General features: G+C 39.6%; 1 protein-coding gene and 1 long non-coding RNA gene across 2 annotated transcripts in view; one reads left to right on the top strand and one right to left on the bottom strand.

Moving 5' to 3' along the window:
- Positions 1 to 2,563, bottom strand: part of LOC117540620 — a 30,025-nt gene extending 27,462 nt beyond the window's left edge. Inside the window, exon 1 of the long non-coding RNA XR_004568192.1 lies at positions 2,044 to 2,563. This is a non-coding gene — a long non-coding RNA (uncharacterized LOC117540620). The remainder of the gene's footprint in view (positions 1 to 2,043) is intronic.
- Positions 2,564 to 5,151: 2,588 nt separating this feature from the next.
- On the top strand, positions 5,152 to 23,205 carry gtpbp4 (GTP binding protein 4). The gene is made up of 17 exons (XM_034207392.1): positions 5,152 to 5,279; positions 6,755 to 6,925; positions 7,036 to 7,139; positions 7,523 to 7,659; positions 8,050 to 8,150; positions 8,276 to 8,368; positions 8,892 to 9,083; positions 9,905 to 9,970; positions 10,723 to 10,812; positions 10,916 to 11,026; positions 11,816 to 11,893; positions 13,809 to 13,860; positions 13,951 to 14,051; positions 17,391 to 17,588; positions 18,923 to 18,988; positions 20,101 to 20,244; positions 22,470 to 23,205. The coding sequence occupies exons 1-17, from the start codon at positions 5,232 to 5,234 to the stop codon at positions 22,620 to 22,622; spliced, it is 1,905 nt and encodes a 634-aa protein (XP_034063283.1). The 5' UTR covers positions 5,152 to 5,231; the 3' UTR covers positions 22,623 to 23,205.
- Positions 23,206 to 23,770: the final 565 nt, after the last annotated feature.

Raw genomic sequence — 23,770 nt, 5'->3', positions numbered from 1 at the left:
GGAGCCGTACACATGCCGCAGTGTTTGCGTGGCTGTGTCTTTAGTTGTAAGCACAGTGGCGATCTGTTGTTATTAGCATCTGGTTAGCTAGCTATGCTAACGAACTTAAAGAGCTTTTCTACAACCAGGTGGAAGAGAGCTCTCTCCTGAGAGGCTCAAATAACCTCAGCTCAGTGAGGTTAAGGCACACCTTGATATGATCATTATAGTTATTAATGAGACTAAATGAAAAACAGGTATAAAATACTATATGACAGTAACAAAAAAGTTGTTAAAAATAACAAGAATAGAGTTTAAAAGGGGAGTGATTTGTAAAATATCCAAAAAGAAAAATCTGCTTACAGTTGTGTTTCATATGGGTGTTGAGAGATGTATCCATAGATCTCTTCATGTTGCTCTCAAAGTGCACCAGATTGATGCTTTTAACTTCAACATTTAAAAACAAATCTTCCCGGGGGAGCATGCCCCCGGACCCCCCTAGAGGAGGTTAGGTCCCCCCCACTTAAATCATGTTCACATGGATAGGAAACTAAATACATTTGCACACATCTTGTGTCCATATTTTTCTGTGTTGGTGGTCACGCCACACCGTGCACGTGCGTGCGCGAGTCATGGTGAGATCTCTGGATTGGTTGCTTGTTCTTTGCACAGCATGAAAGAAAGGTGAAATTAATGGGCTGTGATTTTAGTTTTTTTTAAGCAGAGGTTGAGTTCAATAATTTGTACGACCCTCGGAGGACAAGCTCCAGCTCAACTCTCGCACTGAATATAAATAAAAGTGAGTGAGGGGCTGCAATATAAGAGGGAAAGAAAGAGAAACTTTAAAACTGTTCAATGATGTACATCATTGTTATGATGTAAAGACTGATATTGTTCTATAATCGTCTGAAACTGTTAAGTCATGCTGTGAAACCGTTAACAAAGAAAAACTCAAGCTGCTGCTACACTTTATTTTATTTATCTAAAATTAAGCTCTTTTAAGATGCACACATTTTCAAAAGATATTTTATTTATTCCCTCTATTTTATTTTAAATGCAGCCCGAGAGGAACATTACACATATCCACAGTATTGACTCTGTTTAGTTCAATGTTAATTGACAATAAATATTGTTGATTTTGAATTGTACTTTCTTTATTTGATTGGCAGTCAGTTGTTGATTACATGCAGACGTTGATAAAGCTACAACTACTTCCATATATATCACACTCATTCATAGTTAAGTAAGTTAGACATTTTGAAGTTCCGGACCTTTGCATGGGGACATTCTCTAACTGGACCTCGTTGAATACCCCTGCCCTAAACTGTTAAACTGTCATATGGTGATGATATGCTGCATGTGCTAAGAGGTTTTAACCCCTTGTTTTTAGGGTTTAAAACACCTCTCCATCTATCAGAATGTATTGGTGCGATCTGATCGAACAGACTGATCTACTACACTTCTAAGAAACCCAAAAGCATTGTTTTTAACAGTTGGTACCACTAATTACAACTTTGACATGACAGATACGTTGTTGTTTTACATTAAAAGTGATTATTGCACACACATTGTTAATGGAGCACTAACAAAAAGAGGCCAGTCATCAGGTGCCCTTGCAGTGCCACTTGTGATGCCTTAAAAACAAAAGGTTCATTTAAAACTACCTATGTATTTACCTTACGGAAGGGGATGAGGGCCATATGATAACAAAACAAAAATGTGGATGTGACAACGGTGTTTTCAAAAAGTGTAGTTTTTTTTTTTAAGTCCGTTCAGTTCTGAAAACATTTTCTAATTTTCATTGTTGATAATCATATTTTAATCTCAGAATTGGTCAATATCATGTATGCTGTTGTACAGAATCAGAATCCCTTGTAAATTGAATACTTTGACCAAAAATAATTCAACAAAAAATGAGTTCTGAAAAAAAGTCAGAATTCTGAAAACATTTATTTTTCTTTGACGTTTTTTTGTGTGAAAATCTACAAAATTCTGACTTTTTTTTCTCAGACTTCATTAAAGTCATGACCCACATTTTGTTTTTAAACAGTTTATTTGACTCACCTGTCAACTCTGCACGGCAATGCAAACACTGATGGAAGTAGTAGCAGCTGATGGTGGACTGCGGCCTTCAGTTAGCTTCCAGGCTAAATACGCAGGGTATTAAAGCTAGCAGGCTATATCGAGCACGCTAGCTAGGAAGCAACCGGCTTACCAGCTCTAAACCTCCCCACAAATACTCTTCAAATGTCAGGATGATAACTCCACGACTAGGTACAAGTGCACTGACAAAAAAAAGATGCCCCCCCCCTTAAAAAACTGTCTGCAAAAACGTTCTCCGACCACCGCTAGTTAGCTTTGAGGCTAGCTAAGAGTTAGCTAGGAGGCTAACTAGCTTTCCTTATCAACTTTTGTGCGGATAATAAATGTGAAGCCGGGGATTAAATTCCACACGATTTAAACAGCAGGACGTTTTGGGTAATAGGGGAAGTCAAAAGAAACTGTGAAGAAATATCCCGAAAGCGAGGAATAAAGCGATGCTCGTCTCAAAGCTTCCGATCGATCAGACAGTCCGTAGAGAGAGGGGGGGGGGCGGAATAATGGAGCCGTTTCCTTTCCCTTTCGTGTGCAGAACAAAGATCGTCTCTGCTGTTGTTATAGTTTGAGTTCTCAAAAAGAGGCCAGTCATCAGGTCCATCTTCCAGGCCACTTATGATGCATTAATAACAAAAGTTGGGTTTAAATCTAGCTATGTATTCACGGATTAGTGTTAGGGCCACATGAGATTTTGTTTTGCATTTGACGAAAAGGAAAAATTGGAGTTCTGGAAAAAACTGAATTCTGAAAAAAAAAATCTCTTAGAAGTCAGAACTTTTCATGTTAATCTTCTTCTGTAAATAAATAGCTAGTTTTAAATTAACCTTGTGTTTTAAGGTATCATAAGGGACTCATGTGACCCTAGTCCTCTTCTGCATTTATTGACCAAGAAAACATCTGAATTCTGAAACAAATTAATTCTTTTTCTCCAAGAATTCATTCTGACATTAAAGTCTGAATTGTGTTATTTTTTACTTTTGGTCATGTGGCCCTAGTCCTCTTCGGTATTTATTGATCAATTAGCAACTTTTAATATTGTTTTCTGACTGATTTTTCTTAACAGAATACTAACTAATGGACCCATAGATGGATTATAGTCAGAACTGGTTTACAAGGTACAGGCTGAGGGGCAAACAGTGTGATGGGCCCCCTGGCATTCACCCACAGAGCACACCCAACGGAAGAGACATGTTTATAACAATATATAAGAAAATATAAGACACAAAAAAACGTACAAGACAAACAGAAAGACTACAAAGATATCTTAATCTGTGTTCCTGTTGCCCTTTGCCCTTTTGCTTAGTCAGGGTGCGAGTGCATTTATATTAAGTGCTTAGATGTCAACTGCGATGTCAAATCCATCTAAAGAAATGCATGATAAGCAATATATTATGCCTGTGTTTCATTCATCCACATCTGTAAAGTAACTAAAGGTATTAAATACATGTAGTGGAGTAGAAGTACACCATTGTAAAACATTACATTATTTCTAAAGTACTCTTTACAACTTGTAAACAATTGACTGATTTTTGTATGTCAAAGATGAATTCATCAGAGTGAGACCTCTTCATTTTTCTTCCTCTCTGGTGCAGCACTGACCCTGGAGCTGTCACACACAATGTAGAAGCCCCGCCCCTTTCTCACAGCGGAGCGCCCTGATTGGTCGAGACTGGCAGTGGGCGCACGCGGAGCCACTCGTGACCGCTGGTAGTGGGCTTGGCCTAAAGACACAGGAGCTCGCTGATTGGCTGCTTTCTTAATCTCCGCGGATCACAACAAATATGGAGTGCAGATAGTTCCAGGTGACATTTTACTACTTACTTTTTCAGACTTTCAACAAACGACATAAAATGAATTAAAACCACAAATTAATAACTGATACTTGTTATAACGAGTTTTAACTCATACATGTTATTCGTCTGAGCTCTGTTGTTGTCCAAAAACTATTAATAACACATTAATGAGTCACACCACCCAAATTACTCACTGGGGCACAACATGTGGATTAGTCCATCGCTTAAAATAGTCCTCAACAAATGGACTAGGACAGATGTTCCCAACACTTTCAGACCATATTTCCAAAATGTGCTGGATCAAATCTCCAAATGACCACTTCCCTCTGCAGATACCAATAATGTAACGACCACATTTCCTATTTTGTGATTCCCTTTATCTGGTGCAGTCTAAAACAACAGTCCTGAAATAACTAATATATAATGTTGGGGTTTTATTTAAACTGTTTTAGAGAGTTAATTTTTTTCTATTGACGTGTTTTTTTTCTATTGACGTGTTTTTATTATTTTCTCTGCACTATTTGTATCAATGATGTTAATTAAATACACATGCATTTCCAAAAATGTGGACTACCTATATTGCAAATGTATTATCTTTTCAATTTACACACGGCATCTATTGCACGTCTGTCCGTCCTGGGAGAGGGATCCCTCCTCTGTTGCTCTCCCTGAGGTTTCTCCCATGTTCCCTTAAACTGTGGGGTTTCTCCCGAAGTTTTTCCTTGTACGATGTGAGGGTCTAAGGACAGAGGATGTCGTATTGTCATACTGATATTCTGTACAAACTGTGAAGTTCACTGAGACAAATGTAACATTTGTGATATTGGGCTATATAAATAAACATTGATTGATTGATTGAAATACATACAAACCCTGTCTTTATAATGCAATGCAGTTAAACCACAGCACAAACTACATGTATTCATCATCATGTTTGGTTGTATGAGCTGGGGAACAAATGAACTGTATTTTTGAATAAAATGTAGTTATAAAGACAATGAATATAAATAGAAAACAATGTAAAATTCATAAAATCTGAAGAAACAGATACAAATAATGTTTATCTATTTTAATATGACAGATCTGTACGGTGTTGTGCAGGCATTAATTCATGAATTGATGTAATTATTTATTTTAATTAGTATTTATTATTATTATTATGATGTATTTCATTTGTTTATGAATTATATTTCTAAATAATTTCTAACAGTAATGTGATGTTTTTGTTCATGTAGTACCTGCAGTTGGCCGTTAGGGGGCGATGTTCGGAAAAACTCACCATCGTGTTTTTCAGTGTCTTTTCCGGTTTTAACGGAACGGTCCTTTCCCCTAGCGTCAGCGGACCCCAACGTGTCCGACAAAATGTCGCTTTATAATTTCAAGAAGATTATGGTGGTTCCCACCGCAAAGGTACGTTTTATTCCTCATATTTAGCCTGTTAAAAGAAAGCTGTTTCTCCGGCTGTGTTTCTGGGTTTTGAGAGGCTGAGGAAGATGTAAAAAACATGGAGGTTCTCTTCGGAGTATAAACACGTGTCGAGCTGCTGGAAAGAGACAGTTTCCATAAAACGTTAATCATGTGTTTTTTTAATTGGTGTATAAAAGAGGAAAGCGTTTTGAGAGATAACACAGTGAATCTGCCCAGAATTAAGAACGTAAAAGGCTGTTTCTGTCCAGTTAATGACATGCGATTCAACAAACTCCATTTAATAATGGAGTTAATTCTGGATATTATACAGTTTTTTCCTATACAAAGGGAAACGTTATCATATAAACTTCAACTTTGTTGTCATTGCACAGAGTACAAGGACAACGCAATGTGGTTAGCATCCAAACAGAAGTGTGTTTTTATGTATACATGTGACAGTATTTACATTAAGAACAGAATAATCATTACAAACAGCAGTGTAGAAAATGAATACACTATTACAATTGTATAAAAAAAACAGTATAATACAGACACAATACAGAGTAAAAGGAATATATTATGAACGGTTTGTTATTTTTAAATACTAAGAATACATATGATTATGCCATACAGATTTATAGATACAGAGAAGTGCAAAAAGCAGCATACATCTATCCATTTAAATACCCTGTCCATATTGGGAGTTGTGGTCCTATAAGTTAGACTGACAACAAAAGAAATGCCATTTGATGTATTATTTGTATGCCGAATTGACAAGTAGACTTGGTTTATTCATATCAGTGATTTAAAATATTGTTTTAATGTTTCTGATTTGGCTGACAATCGATTTTACATTAAATTGAATGATTTGTTAATGAAGTTCGGCATTGCTCTCTTTGAAAACAGTTAATATGATTTTCTTTGTGGAAATGCAAGAAAATTGCATGTTTTGAATGAATGAATATATGTGAAGTAGTTGTTGTTGTTCATGCTTCAGTATGTGGTATGTAAATAATTGATTACTTGATTTAGAGATCACAGGGTATGGTTTATGATTCCATAAGGGAGTCAATGCAAGTTCATTTTAATTTACCCAAGGGATAAGGTGGTTATTGGTCTCTTGGAAAACAGTTAACATGATGAATCTCTTTGAGGAAATACAAGGTGTTTTTGTGAATACATGTTAAGCAGCTGTTCTGTATCTATATGTGATATGTAAATAATTGATTACTTGATTTAGAGATCATAGGGTAGGATTTATGATTCCATTAGCGGGTCAATAAAGGTTCATCTTAATTGAAGGCAAAAGGAGTTAGACAGTGAAGACCTTACACTTAAAAAAAAGTTACACAACCTTCTAATGATACTCATCTGGGTATAACATGAATGAATGGCTTGTTCATCTGGCTTCAGATAAAGCCAATATTAAAAAGTTATGTCCAATATGATCTAACCTTGCATACTGTGTTTCTCTGCAGGATTTCATCGACATCACTTTATCCAAAACTCAAAGGAAGACCCCCACTGTGGTGCACAAGCACTACCAGATCCACCGCATCCGTCACTTTTACATGCGAAAGGTGAAGTTCACGCAGCAGAGCTACCATGACCGCCTCTCGCAGATCCTCACCGACTTCCCCAAGCTCGACGTAAGTCAAGAAGCTCTCGTATTCATTCTAAATAACCATCGTTTCCTATTTGCCTGGACACGTATAAAAGGTAGTTTGTGAAATGTGATCATTTGCCATTTTCTCTTCAGGACATCCACCCGTTCTACGCCGACCTGATGAACGTGCTGTACGACAAAGACCATTATAAGTTGGCTTTGGGACAGATAAACATCGCCAAGAACTTGATTGATAAGTAAGTTTGTCTTAAATGGTATCCTTTTTTGTTTTGCATGTTGTTGCGTATAGTTAATGTCCTTGTTTACATTGTCCGCTGCCAAAAACAGTACATTTCCAGCCCGGCTGCTTCAAACAAGACCCGAAGCAACTGAGGTTTCACAATTTGGTCTGATTTAGGGACCAGGCAGGATTGTATAAGTGCCCTACCACGATACCGATCCAGATGCTTCCCCTAGTTATCCTTAATGGAGATCTGGCAGAATATAGTTTGTTTAGTTTGGACATTTTTGTTTACTTTTATGTATGCACGACGACACCAAGTCAAATCCCTCGTACGTGTCAACCTACCTGGTGATAAACCAGTTTCTGATTCTAACTGTTTGTGGTGAACCCCCCCAGTGTTGCCAAAGACTACGTGCGTCTGATGAAGTACGGAGACTCTCTGTACCGGTGTAAACAGCTGAAGAGAGCGGCGCTGGGTCGCATGTGCACCATCGTGAAGAGACAGAAGTCCAGTCTGGAGTATCTGGAGCAAGGTGACAGAGGACTCATGTCATGTGTCTGAAACACTGTCACGGTTTAGAGACAATGCAATATCACTTTGAAGCTGATTTGGTGAAAGCTTTAATTTCACCTCTGTTTTTGTGGCGTATTCATACACTTGAAGCTTCATAATATACTTAATAATACTTTCTGGAAGTCTTGCAGAGGAGACTAGAAACAAGTGGATTTTAATGAGATTTAATGCATAAAATACAACTAATAATTTTTCTGAGATTAGAGTACTTAAATCATCCCACATGTTAACAGGCATTTTGCATAAGTAAAAAATACATTTAATAAAATAACTTTAGAGCTTTTCATGTTTGTAATACTTTGACCTGTCTTTTAACATGTCATAATCACACATTTCCCCTCCTCTCCAGTGCGCCAGCATCTGTCCCGTCTGCCGAGCATCGACCCGAACACGAGGACGCTGCTTCTGTGCGGGTACCCCAACGTGGGGAAATCCAGCTTCATCAACAAGGTAAACAACTCATGTTTTTGTCAACATGTGCATGAGTCTGTTAAATCCATGCTCTTCATTGGTTCCAGCTCCTGGACTCCATCTCTAAGTGAAGTTAACACGGTGTACATGTTGTCTCCCGTCAGGTGACCAGAGCAGATGTGGATGTGCAGCCGTACGCCTTCACCACCAAGTCTCTGTTTGTGGGGCACATGGACTACAGATACCTCCGCTGGCAGGTAACGCCCTGCAGCTCTTACCGTTTCACCTCATCTGTTATTTAATGTATCCTTTACTTCCTCGGGACTTTGCTTTTAATGCGCTCTAACTCATGGGGCTAACAATTACACCATTTTATCAATTAGCTGATTAGTTTGGTCTATAAAATGTGAGTGAAATGGTGAAAAAAGTCCATCCCAGTTTGAGAAGTCCAAGCCTTTAATTGTCTAGATATCTAGTTCAATGTCAAATTGAAAAATGTAAAGCAGGACTTATCATTTCAGCGTCTCAAAAATACATTTTCTGCATGAAAAGGAATCGACAAATAATCAGCAATTCTGACTACTTTTAAATCCAGGCTGAAGACTTTTCTTGCCGCTGCTTTTAATTGTCTATTCACATCTCACACTGCACTGTAACTAGTATCCAAAAAGCGTTTTTAAATGCCATTTTATAATATGTTCCTTAAAGTCTTTCATCGTAAAGCACTTTGAATTGCCTTGAGTTGAAAGGTGCTCTATAAATAAACGTGCCTTGCCTTAGGTGGTGGACACCCCTGGGATCCTGGACCACCCTCTGGAGAACAGGAACACCATCGAGATGCAGGCCATCACAGCTCTCGCTCACCTTAGAGCCGCCGTCCTTTACGTGATGGACGTCTCTGAGCAGTGCGGACACAACCTGCAGCAGCAGCTGGATCTCTTCAACAGCATCCGGCCGCTGTTCGCCAACAAGGTCAGATGCTGTCTATATAGTTCTATAGATCTGAACAGAGGACACAGCAAGTGGCAGAGACGTCCAAAGCCAACTTTACTGTCCATCTTTCAGTTTGTGTGTACAGACGGAGAGATCGAAATACCGTTTCCAAAATACAAATATATATAAAAATATGTATTTTATATATATAAAATCAACAGACACATTTATACACATTAAGACAACAATACATGCACAACAATCAATATATACAAAGTAACAGTCACTTCAATATCTTTGATAAATGTACATTAGTGCAAGGCGGCTAATGTTAGGCTATAAAGGAACTACAGCACGGTCACATGACTTCACGTCACCACCGCTAAGCTAAAAGTGGCTAATGTTGGGCTATAAAGGAACTACAGCACGGTCACATGACTTCACGTCACCACCGCTAAGCTAACGGAGGCTAATGTTGGGCTATAAAGGAACTACAGCACGGTCACATGACTTCACGTCACCACCGCTAAGCTAAAGGAGGCTAATGTTGGGCTATAAAGGAACTACAGCACGGTCACATGACTTCACGTCACCACCGCTAAGCTAAAGGAGGCTAATGTTGGGCTATAAAGGAACTACAGCACGGTCACATGACTTCACGTCACCACCGCTAAGCTAAAGGAGGCTAATGTTGGGCTATAAAGGAACTACAGCACGGTCACATGACTTCACGTCACCACCGCTAAGCTAAAGGCGGCTAATGTCGGGCTATAAGGGAACTACTGTATGCTATATTGTAAGCATGAGAGCACAGTAGGTGCAAACTAATTGAAGTAATGCTGATGTCTCGCTCCCTACAGCCTCTCATCATCGTGGCCAACAAATGTGACGTGAAGATGATCGCTGAGCTGAGTGAGGAGGACCAGGTGAGTGATCTACGGTCTTTTGATAGCCTCAGCAGTCACACTAAAAGGTATAGAGGGTTAGATAGAAATGAATTTAGCACATAGGAGCACATTGCACAGCTGCTTTGAAACATAAGCTGCAGAAATGGGCTGTTAATTAGCAGATTTGTTAAAGTTTTTGACAGTTTTTTATTATCATTTATCACGATGGATACCAAAAGCATTTGGAAAGTATTTAAAGGAAACTTAAGTATTACAAATATTGAATAAAGACAGAGGATGAAACTGAGGAAGAGACAATAAAATAAGAAAGGAGATAGTACTATTTTAGAATGACTGTCTAGGGTTGCAACATTCCGGGAATTTTCAAAGATGGAAACTTTCCAAGGGAATAAACTGTGAATTTTCTAAATGGAAGGTTGGCTCTTCAAAGGAACTTAAATATAGTTGGGGAAAGTACATTTGAGCATAATCTTGACTAAAACAAACAGATGCCTTTCAAGTACACTTGAATACCCATGCCATAGCACACTGCTCACTGCATGGCTATTGAGAGCACCCCCTGCAGGCACTGTGCATTCCTCCATCACATGCACACATGATTTCTAGAAGTAATATTTAACTCAACATTCATGTTTTTGTTCTTCAATGAAACAAATGATTGTTCAATAAAATAATTAAAACAATGGAATATTTCCAAAATTCCCCAGCTGAACTTCCCATGGAAATGTACCGCCCCTAATTCCATCTGACTTTTGTCTTTGTGTTTTCAGAAAATCTTTGCAGACCTGACAGCCGAGGGGATCATTGTGATCGAGACCAGCACCCTGACGGAGGAGGGGGTCATGAAGGTCAAAACTGAGGTGAGCAGACTTCAGAGTCTCCACTCTGCCGGTGAGATGTTGAGGAACAAAGTGCTGCGATGTTTTCTGTGAGTTAACATGTGGTGGTTCTTGTGTTCGTCAGGCCTGCGATCGACTCCTCGTTCATCGCGTCGACAACAAGATGAAGGGCAAGAAGGTCCACGACGTTCTGAACAGACTCCACCTGGCCATGCCCGCCAAGAGAGACGAGAAGGTAAACACAGCCACTCTCTCACAGCTAATGGTTAGATTAGAGCGATCCCACATAACAGATAGTTTACGCATCATTTGACAAAACAAGCTAAACACTTTTAATATTTCATATATAAAGTGACTCTAAATCGGACCTTTGATACATTGAACTTACAAAACAATACAACGTTACAAATTCAAGAACAATACGGTCAAGGCAGTACAAAATGTAAACAAGTCAGTAAGTAATTCCTCTCCTCCTCTCCCCTCTCCTCTCATCTCCTCTCCTCTCTCCTCTCATCTCCTCGCTCCTCCTCTCCTCGCTCCTCTCTCCTCTCATCTCCTCTCATCTCCTCTCCTCTCTCCTCCTCTTCTCCTCTCCTCCTCTCCTCCCTCCTCTCCCCTCTCCTCTCTCCTCCTCTCTCCTCTCTCCTCTCCTCCTCTCCTCTCTCGTCTCTCCTCTCCTCTCTCATCTCCTCTCCCCTCTCATCTCATCTCCTCTCCCCTCTTCTCTCCTCTCATCTCCTCTCCTCCTCTCCTATCTCCTCTCTCCTCTCATCTCCTCTCCTCTCACCTCTATCCTCCTCTCTCCTCTCCTCCTCTCCTCCTCTCCTCTCCTCTCCTCTCCTAATAATAAAAACATTTATTTTATCCAAATCTTGTAGCCCTTAGAGTTCTGAGAACGTAATTAATTCATGTTTTTCTAATTGTAATTCCCGTTGGCTTTTATTAAGTCTTAACTCCATCTTGCCTTGAGATTTATGGATCCTGTTTTTCCCGTTTAATGATTTTGTATTCTCTCGTTTTCCAGGACCGACCTCCGTTCATCCCAGAAGGAGCTTTGACGCGCAAGAAGACGATGGATGTGGACGAACCCAAACGCAAAACCGTACGTACAAATATTGTATTCAAAGGTCACCTATTATACAAAATCCTCTTCTTCATGTCTCTTCTACATCAACATGTGTCCCCTCTTCTTCATGTCTCTTCTACATCAACATGTGTCCCCTCTTCTTCATGTCTCCTCTACATCAACATGTGTCCCCTCTTCTTCATGTCTCTTCTACATCAACATGTGTCCCCTCTTCTTCATGTCTCTTCTACATCAACATGTGTCCCCTCTTCTTCATGTCTCTTCTACATCAACATGTGTCCCCTCTTCTTCATGTCTCTTCTACATCAACATGTGTCCCCTCTTCTTCATGTCTCTTCTACATCAACATGTGTCCCCTCTTCTTCATGTCTCTTCTACATCAACATGTGTCCCCTCTTCTTCATGTCTCTTCTACATCAACATGTGTCCCTTCTTCTTCATGTCTCTTCTACATCAACATGTGTCCCCCTCTTCTTCATGTCTCTTCTACATCAACATGTGTCCCCTCTTCTTCATGTCTCTTCTACATCAACATGTGTCCCCTCTTCTTCATGTCTCTTCTACATCAACATGTGTCCCCATCTTCTTCATGTCTCTTCTACATCAACATGTGTCCTCTCTTCTTCATGTCTCTTCTACATCAACATGTGTCCCCTCTTCTTCATGTCTCTTCTACATCAACATGTGTCCCCTCTTCTTCATGTCTCTTCTACATCAACACGTGTCCCCTCTTCTTCGTGTCTCTTCTACATCAACATGTGTCCCCTCTTCTTCATGTCTCTTCTACATCAACATGTGTCCCCTCTTCTTCATGTCTCTTCTACATCAACATGTGTCCCCTCTTTCTTCATGTCTCTTCTACATCAACATGTGTCCCCTCTTCTTCATGTCTCTTCTACATCAAACATGTGTCCCCTCTTCTTCGTGTCTCTTCTACATCAACATGTGTCCCCCTCTTCTTCATGTCTCTTCTACATCAACATGTGTCCCCTCTTCTTCATGTCTCTTCTACATCAACATGTGTCCCCTCTTCTTCATGTCTCTTCTACATCAACATGTGTCCCCTCTTCTTCATGTCTCTTCTACATCAACATGTGTCCCCTCTTCTTCGTGTCTCTTCTACATCAACATGTGTCCCCTCTTCTTCATGTCTCTTCTACATCAACATGTGTCCCCTCTTCTTCATGTCTCTTCTACATCAACATGTGTCCCCTCTTCTTCATGTCTCTTCTACATCAACATGTGTCCCCTCTTCTTCATGTCTCTTCTACATCAACATGTGTCCCCTCTTCTTTCGTGTCTCTTCTACATCAACATGTGTCCCCTCTTCTTCATGTCTCTTCTACATCAACATGTGTCCCTCTTCTTCATGTCTCTTCTACATCAACATGTGTCCCCTCTTCTTCATGTCTCTTCTACATCAACATGTGTCCCCTCTTCTTCATGTCTCTTCTACATTTTTGTCCTGATCCATTTCTATAAAAACTTGTCTGAAAATGAGCTGATCAGATTTTGGCCACTTTATGATGTCGTAACGATGTTTTGTCTTGTGTAACCATTAGCCAATCAGCAACCAAGGTAACACCCCCCCCCCCCCCCCCCCCCCCCCCCCCTTATCACCTGAATCTCCTCCTAGAGCACCATTGAGTTCTTTGTAACCAAATCTCTCTCAGAGGGGCGTGGGGAGGGGCTCCTTATTTTCATCTAAAGCAACAGACAGAGAATCAGCACTTTGGAAACAGGGCTGAAACAGAAGGGATTATGGGTAATGCTGCAATGACCTGTTTAGTGTTTCAGCCAATCAGAGACAGGCTCTGTATATATCTGAGACCTGTGATATATTGACAGTATAACGGGACCTTTAAATGAGATGTATCGGCGCTCTGTTTGGATGTTTTTATAATAAACCCATCTTACTGTTAATTCACAGGAGAGAGATCTGGAGATCGAGATGGGTGATGACTACATCCTGGACCTTCAGAGTAAGAAATCATGCTTTTGTTTAACTGTTTATTTGTAGGAAGTAAAAGCTTATCCGCAGTGCTTATGATGTCTTTATTTGATCTCTAAAGAATACTGGGACCTGATGAACGAGGAGGAGAAGACCGACATTGTCCCTGAGGTTTGGGAGGGCCACAACATCGCAGATTACATCGATCCTGAAATCATGAAGGTGAGTCTTGAGTTTTTCTACAGGTGTAGTTTTAGTTTCCCTTTTTAAATAAAATATATTTGACTTGAGTAAATACAATGTCAAAATAGTTAATCACGAGTAAAAATCCTCCATTTTAAAATGTTTATCAAGAACATACGTATTAGCATCCACTTATTCCCAAAGCTAAACCCATGGGACCTTATTTCGGAAAAACTATGTATTGAAGTCAATGGAGAGAAAACTTGTCTTTCCATCCCGTTTGAATTATACCACGAGTTACACACATGATGTTTGTCAATTAAAAAAATCATTTCCGTGTCAAAAAAGTCACAGTTTGTCTTAAAACTGTTGAAATATAAGACTATGAAACATAGGCAACTAGAAAGACTACAGATCCCAGAGTCCCGGTCCCGCATGCTGGCTCTCACGGAACCGACTCACTCCCCTTGTGTGTGTGCACAGCTCTCAACGCGCCCAGACTTGGAGTCATTTTCACCTCTTTTAATACTTTCCGCCTCGTTCTGAAAGAAGGGAGTGAGATGTTTCAACGTGACGGCCGTCTGGGTGTGTGGTGCGGGATGGGAGTTGTAGTTCATTGAGCGGTTTCACACAAAACAAAGTGTTACTTCACTTTTCTTTTTTTTTTTACTTGCGAAATGATCTTTTAGATTGACAAACATCTATGTGTAACTCGTGGCCTAATTCAAACGGGATCGAAAGATAACTTTTCTCTCTCCATTGACTTCAATACATGATTTCTCCGAAATAAGGTCCATGGAGCTCCCCGGAGAGGGAGGGTCTTCGCCTCTCTGTGCAGGAGATTGAGTTATTTGCTCTAAGGGACATTTTACACAATTGGTCTTTTAAAACACTTTCTATTCATAAAATTGCGTCTTAAACTCTTGTCCTTTCTCTTATAGTGTGTGTTGTACATGTTTAATATGAATTATAACCTTACACTGTTCTTTTAGACATCGACCGTGCCAGATGATCTTTTACTTGTTCCTATTTTATTTTATACAAGCTTCGCTGCTTATTTAATTGGAAATATAGACCGCTTAAGTTTTATTTCCTGAGTAGCATCGTAGATAAACGTTACAGATTAATTTGTATTTATTCTTCCATCTAAAACGCTTTGATGTCCTTCAATGTAATCGAGTCTTACCTGGCTAATTAATGGAAATACAACTAAAGGGGTCTATATTTCCACAGTAGCATCGTAGATAAACGTAACATATTAATTTGAATGTATCTAAACTAGGGCTGTGCAATTAATCGTATTTTAATCGCGATTACGATTATGGTTTGCGACGATTATGAAAACAGCATAATTGACAAAATACGATTATTTTGCTGGGTGCGCTTTCGCCCCTCCCTAAAAGCCCACTCGGCCACGTGGGAGTGACATGTGTTGTGAGTGTTCAGCGCAAGCGAAGATGTCAGAACAAGAGCAGCAACTAGTTAAAAAGAAGGGTCGCGGGGAGATTCCCAGTCGATCGCGAGATGTGTCTAAAAATAGAACAACAATATTCTGTTTTATCGTTAATGTCCTGTAACATAATGTTCCCGTGCCAGAATAATGCACTTGAACGCATCAAAGCTTTGTGATTGGCCGGCCTCACCCCATGTGTCCGGGCGTGGCTGGTGAGCAGTGCACTAGTTCGCTGACGTTGTCCGTGTCAACAGCATGGATGGTCAACAGGAGTGACAGTCCGCACACACAAGACCGCAATTATGGCAGAAGCAAAAAAGCCCAAAATATATAATTTCACTCCGAGTGGGAGGATGATTATTTTTGTTTCTATTCCAATTCAAAGTCCATCTGTCTCTGATCTGCAATGCGAGCGTGACTTTATCGAAGAAGAGTAATTTAGGAGCGACATTTCAAAACAGTGCACAAACGCTACGAGACGGAATTCCCTCCTAATTCTGCCCTACGCTCCAAAAGGGGAGGGGCCTGAAAGGACAGCTAAATGCACAGCAGTCCATTTTCACCAGGCCCAACAACAAGAGCAAGGCTGCTACCAGAGCATCTTATCGTGTCAGTCACGTTCTTGCGAAACACATGAAGTCTTTCGAAGACGGCGAAGTTATGAAAGAAGCTTTCCTTGAGGCTGCCGACGCGCTTTTGGGGGACAGTAAAAATAACAGTAGCATTTCAACAGGTTTTTGATATAATAAAAACTCAATTTAGATACCGTTATTAATCTGCTGTAAGTTTTAGTTTGTTTGAATGTATTCATGATAATTATTGTACAAAATGGTATAAGAATGCAAACATTAAGATCTGTTCTGTTTAAATTGATTATAGTCTATCAGTTCAGAAACTAGTGTTGCTTGCATCCTATTTTAAAGGCATTTCTTTTTATACTCTAATAAAATGCAACAAAAAATGGGTTTGATTCTATTAATGTTGTCTTTTTTATTGCACTGTTGCTGCAGCAGATTCCTGAGTAGCTTCAGATCTGAGTTGTCTTATTAGTAAGCCTAATTTATACTTTTGTAGCAACACTATTTTTATATAATGGCAAAGAAAGGGTTCAGAGTCTTTTCTTTTTTTCCTGTGTCATATGTGGCAGCACTGCCACAAGTTCCTCTTCAGAGAGGGTCTTCAGTACAGGTGGCAATATTGTCACCTGCCTGCGCTCATCTCTGAAACCAGACCATGTAAACAGGCTGGTGTTTCTTGCAAACAATCTTTAAGAGATGACATGAGCAGCCCTACCAGCATGGTGTGACCATGGTGGCCAAAACATTTTTATTTGGTCTTAAATTGTAGTTCAACATTTATTTCCTGTTACTTCTGGACCATGACGGTTGGCCAGCCTTCAACGTTTAACTGAGTGGAATAATGAATATGTTTTACCAACATGTTGGCTATATGTTAAGGAGTGTTCAGTAGGTTGTGACAGTGCACTGCAACATGTTTGATTTCATTTATTTTGGTCTAATTTATTTTTTATTTATCATATTAATAATATATGTTTAGTATGGTTTTGGAAGTGCGCTCCAACACATTTATTGATCTTGTTTATTGGTAAAATATTATTTGTTTTAAAGTTCAATAAATGGTCAATGAATAATCGTAAAAATAATCGTGATATCAATTATTGACCAAATAATCGTGATTATGATTTTTGCCATAATCGCACAGCCCTAATCTAAACGCTTCGATGCCCTTCAATATAAGCCATATATCTATTTGTGTTGCATGTTTCTGTAGATCTTTCACTCATATCTGACACTTTAATCCAGGATTGAGTCTTACCTGGTTAATTTAAGAGGAGAAACTGGAGTATAATGTATTAATTCTAAAAGCTAAATCTAAAACGCCTCGATGTCCTCTTTCCTTCTCAGAAACTGGAGCTTCTGGAGCAGGAGGAGGAGCTGAAGGAGAAGGCCGGAGAGTACGACTCTGACGAGGAGAGCGAGGACGAGGAGATGCAGGAGATCAGAGTCCTGGCCAAACAGATCAGAGAGAAGAAGCAGCTGCTGGTGGCCACGTCCAAAGAGAAGGACATCCATGGACCCCGCATGCCCAGGACCACCACCAAGGTGAGGAGGAGACCCCTAATATATCCATCTGCCCCCACTTTGCCTGTTTTTAAATCTCGTTTAAAGACCTACTTGTTCTCCCGTGCTTTTGCAGACCAAGACGTATCGGTCTGTGTTTTCTAAATTCGGGTTTTCTATTTTGTTGTTTTTTCATTGATCTAAAAATAATAACATTTCTTAAATCAGTCTTTCAATAGTCTTTGAAATGCAAACAAAAAAAGAGTAGGAATTTATGATTTCTTTTTTTTGCCAAATTAGTCCAAAATATTTGTTTATTTAATGTTTTTAAATGTTGGTTATTGTAAAGTTCGTCAAAGGTATTCCAAAGATACCAAAGTCCAATCTTTATTTATTTAGACAGCACATTTTAAACGACCTCAGTCGACCAAAGTAAAATAATCAAGCAATAGTAAAAAACATGATAAAAAGCACACTAACTTAATATATCATGGAAATAGAAAAGGCTTTATTTAGTTTATCTACAGGTAGGTATCTGCTGTAAATGTTGGTGTAAGAAGGACATTTGGTATAAAGACTATAACTGGGACATCCCAATAAACGCGTCTTTGAAGGCATCACATTAGGCGCTTTCACACCGGAGTACTTTCCCCAATAGTTCCGATGGTTCCTGGGATTTAGCGTTCACACCAAAAAGATCTGGAACTAGAACTTTTTTTTGCGAACCTTTTTCCAATTTCTAGTGACTGGGCGGATTGCAAACCACGCCCTGTAAAACACGGAAAAGTTTTGTGAAGCCACCATTGTATTTGCTGGCATTATTAGCATTAGCATTATTAGCATTAGCCCCGCGCACCAACGCAGAGAGACTAACTTATGGCAACACAAAAGAAAACATGGGAGCGGTGGAGATGAGGAGGTGTCGGCGTTCAGGTGATTTACTCGGAAGGCTTCAGTAGAAGCTGCTGGGAGTCCCAGCAGCTTCTACTGAAGCCAGTCCCCAACTCCGGGCACTTCCGGCCGGGGACTTTGGGCGGCAGTATACGCCGTGAAGTGGTTTGCGGCCTGCCAGTAAACCCAAAGCAGAAGAAGAAGAAGTGACGTCAGCGGCTTCATTTGCCTAATCCTCCCTCAGGGAACTTATTCCAGTGTGAACGCGATCAGCTCTTAGTTCCATGTGGGAACTAAGTGCTGGGAACGGAGTACTTGGTGTGAAAGCGACTATTGATCTCAAAGTGCCTCCATTTTATAAGTTCAGTGTATTTCTCCATTTGCATTCAACCCCTTATCGCAGAAGTGATTTGTCTTCTTATAAATATTACTTTTTTTCCTACCATTTGACTAAATCTGTGTCTCTGTGTTCTTTAAACGTTCAGGTTGAAAGAGCCAAGCTGGAGAAGGAGATGGGCGGCCTCGGTCTGGACATGACCGACAAGGATGATGTAAGTTCTTTCTTTATATCACAACCTTTACCTTTTAATAAAACTCAGTTAAACCTGTAGATAATGTCCTGTTTCACATTGATGTTACAGCTGTTTAGAAAGTGCTAAATGTCCTTTCAATACATTTTTATTTACAATATTAACAGGCATTTTGAGATTCCTCTGCACTTTGAACAGGTTGAATATTGTATTTTATAATAAGAATTTTAAGTTTTTAAACTAAGCTTCCTGTGGTTGCCCTTTTTGTCATTGGATCAAATGTCACATCCTATAGGAATGCCTGAGACCTATTTTTCATTAGTAGTCCCATGAGAATTTCCAGATTTTCTGTTTTATTTTAAAGTCCTGAGACTTTTGGCTTTATGAATGTTCCCAATGCCATTTTATCCAGTCTCATTTCTCTCCCCAAAACCAGAGAAATGGCAGAATTGAGTCCTTGAACCCACGAAATAAGACTTTAAAAAGCACATTGTAGTATTTGTGAATGCCTGAAATCATTCCATTTACTTGTGTATATAGACTCCTCTCGCACTATTTCTATGTTATTTGTATTTACTTGCACATCTCAAAACATTCTCTTGCACTATTTTATTTGTTTTACTACACGACCAGTTTTCCTCACACAGCAGCAGGGATTTTTTTTATTGACATTTAGCCGCAAACAATTACAGTGTTTTTTTCAAGATATAGTTATTGTACATCTTAAGTTTGTCTGTCCGAAATGCCTTTAAAAACAGTAAAAAGTACGAACAATACGAACATTAGGGAGTGATCAGGACTTCACTGTAAAATCATACGTTTAAAAAATCTAATCTGGCCTATGAGGTTTTACGAAATCAGGCCACTTTCTCCATCGTGACACGAATAGTTCCAGTTTGAGATTGACAGATCAAAGTCAACTTTATTGTCAATCTCAAAATATGTTTGTACACACAGAAAGATCGAAATACTGTTTCCCACAGTCCCGAGGTGTAAAAAAAACACATTAAAATACAAGAACACTCAATAACCGTTTACTTGATGTGCAAAAATGTCCATAGCAGCGTAAAAGTGACGGGTGATGTTATCCACGGCGGCAGGGATTTAAAGATGTTCTCCTCTTGTTCTTTCAGAGTCACTACGCCCAGAACGCCCGGCGCTCCAGAAGCGTCACCAAGAAACGTAAGCGTGACGTTTCTGTGGTTCCGACCTCAAAGACCCGAAGCCAGAGCGCCTCCCGGCCGCCCAGAGACCAGTCCGGTCTGCGAGACGCAACGGTACGTCACCCTGTCTTTACTTTTAGTTTTCATCTATGCTATATATATGCTATACAATATCTGTGTTCTTTTACTGCACATATTTTACATTGTATTCCATTCTATTTCAATGTAAATACTGCATTATTTTATTTGAATATATATGTTATTATAGCAGTATTTACATTGAAATGTGTGATACTAAATGTAGGCTTTACTGTAGGTAGACTTTAGATTGTAAAATAGCATTAACTGTTTTCATTATTCCTTATTACCTGTGTTCAAATGTTTTGGGGTCATTTCCTCCTAAAGTTAGTCTTTCTGGCCTTAAATATTAGTGGTAATAACAAAAATGGGCCGAGGTGGAAAGAACACATTCCACCTTAAATGAAGGTTTGTTTTCACATAATAAAATAAAACCTTTGTGTCCGACATACCATACAAACAATAAACAACTTAATTTGTATAGCACTTTTCCAAACAAAGGTACAATGTACTTTACAACAGTTAATATGTAAACAAATCTACGAGCGAACCATGAACACAATACTGTAAAAAAACCTACATTTATATTAGATTTTTACCGGGGGCTCCCGCAACATCTCACACACAAACAGCGTCTGAGGGCTTCTTAACATTTAACAAACTATGAATGTGTCATACTCACTTAACGGGAAGAAACTCAGCTTTCAGACAATATGAACCATTTTTAGCAAAACGAAACATAATAACAAAGGCTCTGAATTAGCCCTGAGCGAAAAAATGCACTTAGCACAGAACTCACGGTAAAATACCCTTATTACTGATCGAATATGCACAGACAAGATATCTGCTAGCAAGCTGAGATTCCACAGATTCCAGAGGTATAAGTATCATCACTGAGCGATCACAACTCGCGGCGAAACGACAACAAACAACAAGGGTTCCAAAAATATGGAAAATGCACCCAAATGACCCCAGAAGTGTTTTCTTCTTCTAAACCTCTCTTAAAAAGGTCAAATGTCACTTGTTTTGCATCAATCTTGATACAGGGTACTTATTATATGTTATAGTTTGGATTCCTAAAGCTTTTAGGGTGCGTTCACACCTGCCTTGTATAGTCCATCGTATAGTTGAATCGAACCCTGGTGCGTTTAGCTGCTTGGTGCGGTTCGTTTGGGTCGGTGTGAACGCAGTCCTCTGAAGTGAACTAAACAACCGGACTCTGGTCCGCTAAAAGTGGTCTCGGACTGCTTGCTAGTGAACTCTGGAGCGGTTCATCGCTGGTGTGAACGCAGTCCGCACCAAAACATAGGAAGCGTAGTATTTACGCGTCACAAGAACGCGGATGTCTTCAAAATCTTTAGCGAAAGAGTGAAGCAGAATGAAGTGCTGAACAGTGTCGTGTAAAGTAAAAATTCTCCGTCAGCTACATAAAAGTAAGAACACCTGTCGTCGGTCCTGACTGCAGAACGTCTCATTATATGCGTTATAATGTTTTTTATCGCACGTTGTCTGATTATATAATCATATGCGCGGGCCGCTAGTGTCTGTTGATCTCCAGATTAACAGCAGCATGAGAACAACCTGCCGAAAGTGCCGATGCTCCATGGCGGAGGCTCCGGTAGAAATTGCCGGGATTTGCGTTTTTACCCCCTTAATGTCTTAATGGTTGAACAGCATTTCCGTGCACATGACTTGTGTTTAAAGTGTATAGTCCGTTTGAGTTTTGCCCGTGTGAACGCAAACCGAACCTTCTGAAAAATGAAACCATGTAACAAACTGTCGTCTGGTGCGCAGCTGAGAAGCGGACTATTAGGTGTGAACACACCCTTAGTCTACTATCCCATCATTCAAGGGTGGTTTTCACTACAAGTCATTTTTTATTTTGGATGGACACTATAATTAAAAATGTTTTACTATGTTCAATCTGAATTTACTTTAAAATAAAAAACATCTATATTGATTCTGAAAGTTCTACATCCAACTCACAGGTTTATCATTGCTTTGAGAAAAAAGATTATTAATTTAACCCTTTTAGAAGTGTAGTTATGGTCATTTGTTCTGGGAATGTCCTTTTCGAGCCTGAGACCTGGAAAACAGGCTCGGGGCTTAACGGGTTGACAGCTAGCCGGTTTCATCTCCTTAGGGAGGAATGATTATTTCAGCAGCATGGTGTAAAGTGTGAAACTCTTTTGTAAATGTAATCACAAGGCAGTTTTATTTGAAGAAAACTCACATCTGTCTCTTCTTGGTCTGTTCCTCAGATGGTGAAGAAGGCGAAGATCATGATGAAGATCGGCCAGAGAGACATGATCCGTCAAGGAAAGAAGGGAGAGGGGGACAGACACATTTACGACCTCAAACCCAAACATCTGTTCTCCGGGAAGAGGACGAACGGCACCAACGATCGCAGATAAAAAAACAAAAACATACATCCTTTTTCTGGACTGGACACTCTTTTGGAAAGTATAGGCTTCTGTGTGGAGATAACGTCTTCGTTCTCTACATTTACCCGGCAGCAAAAAGAGGAAATATCCTTCCTTTTGTAAGCGTGGAAACTCTGCTCATATGATATTTTTGTGACATAGGAGCGCTGTCCTTGAGGATGGCAGCTGGGGAAATATTAAATGATTAATAATTATAATAACAGTGTGTCTTTTATTTGTCAGCACGAAAAATAAGGTTGTTAGAATATCAGAAAATTGATCTATATGGAAAAACAGACTCAGAAATCAGCTTATAGTCAATGTCTTGTTTTCTAACTGGCTGCCATGATCAAAAACCAATGTCAATTATTATTTAACTGATTTGTTTCTGTCTTGGCAATATCAGTTATGTGAAGATAAAATGCCTTACAGCTTGTATGTGGATCAGAACATGTTGGGTTTAAGTTGGATAAAGTGATGATGATGATGATTCTTCTTCCCCCACAAGTCTCCCTCTGTTAAATTATCAAATTAACAAGGAGGCTTAATAAATATTCACCTGAACTAAACTTCAGTCTGTCTGTGTCTCACCTGTTTAGAGTAGGAAATGTTGGTTATATTCCCCTTATATCGGAAGTTTCTCTGTTATGTAATATATCCCCTATCGTAAAAGCGACCAGAACGAAGTCTGTGAATTTTTTACAATTTAAAGTGGACCTATCATGCTATTTTTAGGCAATAGCATAGGTCTCAGATATATAAAAATATATTAAAAAAAACATGTCTATGAAGTGTTTTGCTCAAAATACCAAACAGATCACCCATTCTAGCCATGCTCATGAAACGCCATATCATGGATTATCAAGGATTCTCTCTGAAACAGTCTGGAGCTCAAAGGCTTTCTCTCTTGCCGGTTATACCACAAGGTGAGTTCCTTTTTACTTCCTGCTTCTTCACACACATGCTCTCCAGTACAGGTTAGCTCTGAGTGTTAGCGATGCTAATGTAAACACCGACCATATTACGTCCAAAACAGTCGGGCATTGTTTCTGATAGGGCCTTGGGTGTAAAACCAGCCTACATTTCCGATATTACGTCATATCGGACGCAAATCTGGATCAGCTCCATTGTTCCCCGTT

The sequence above is a fragment of the Gymnodraco acuticeps genome, unplaced genomic scaffold, assembly GCF_902827175.1.
Source record: "Gymnodraco acuticeps unplaced genomic scaffold, fGymAcu1.1, whole genome shotgun sequence".
NCBI lineage: Eukaryota > Metazoa > Chordata > Actinopteri > Perciformes > Bathydraconidae > Gymnodraco > Gymnodraco acuticeps.
The sequence above is the reverse complement of the archived record's forward strand: the minus strand, read 5'-3'. Positions and strand labels throughout refer to the sequence as shown.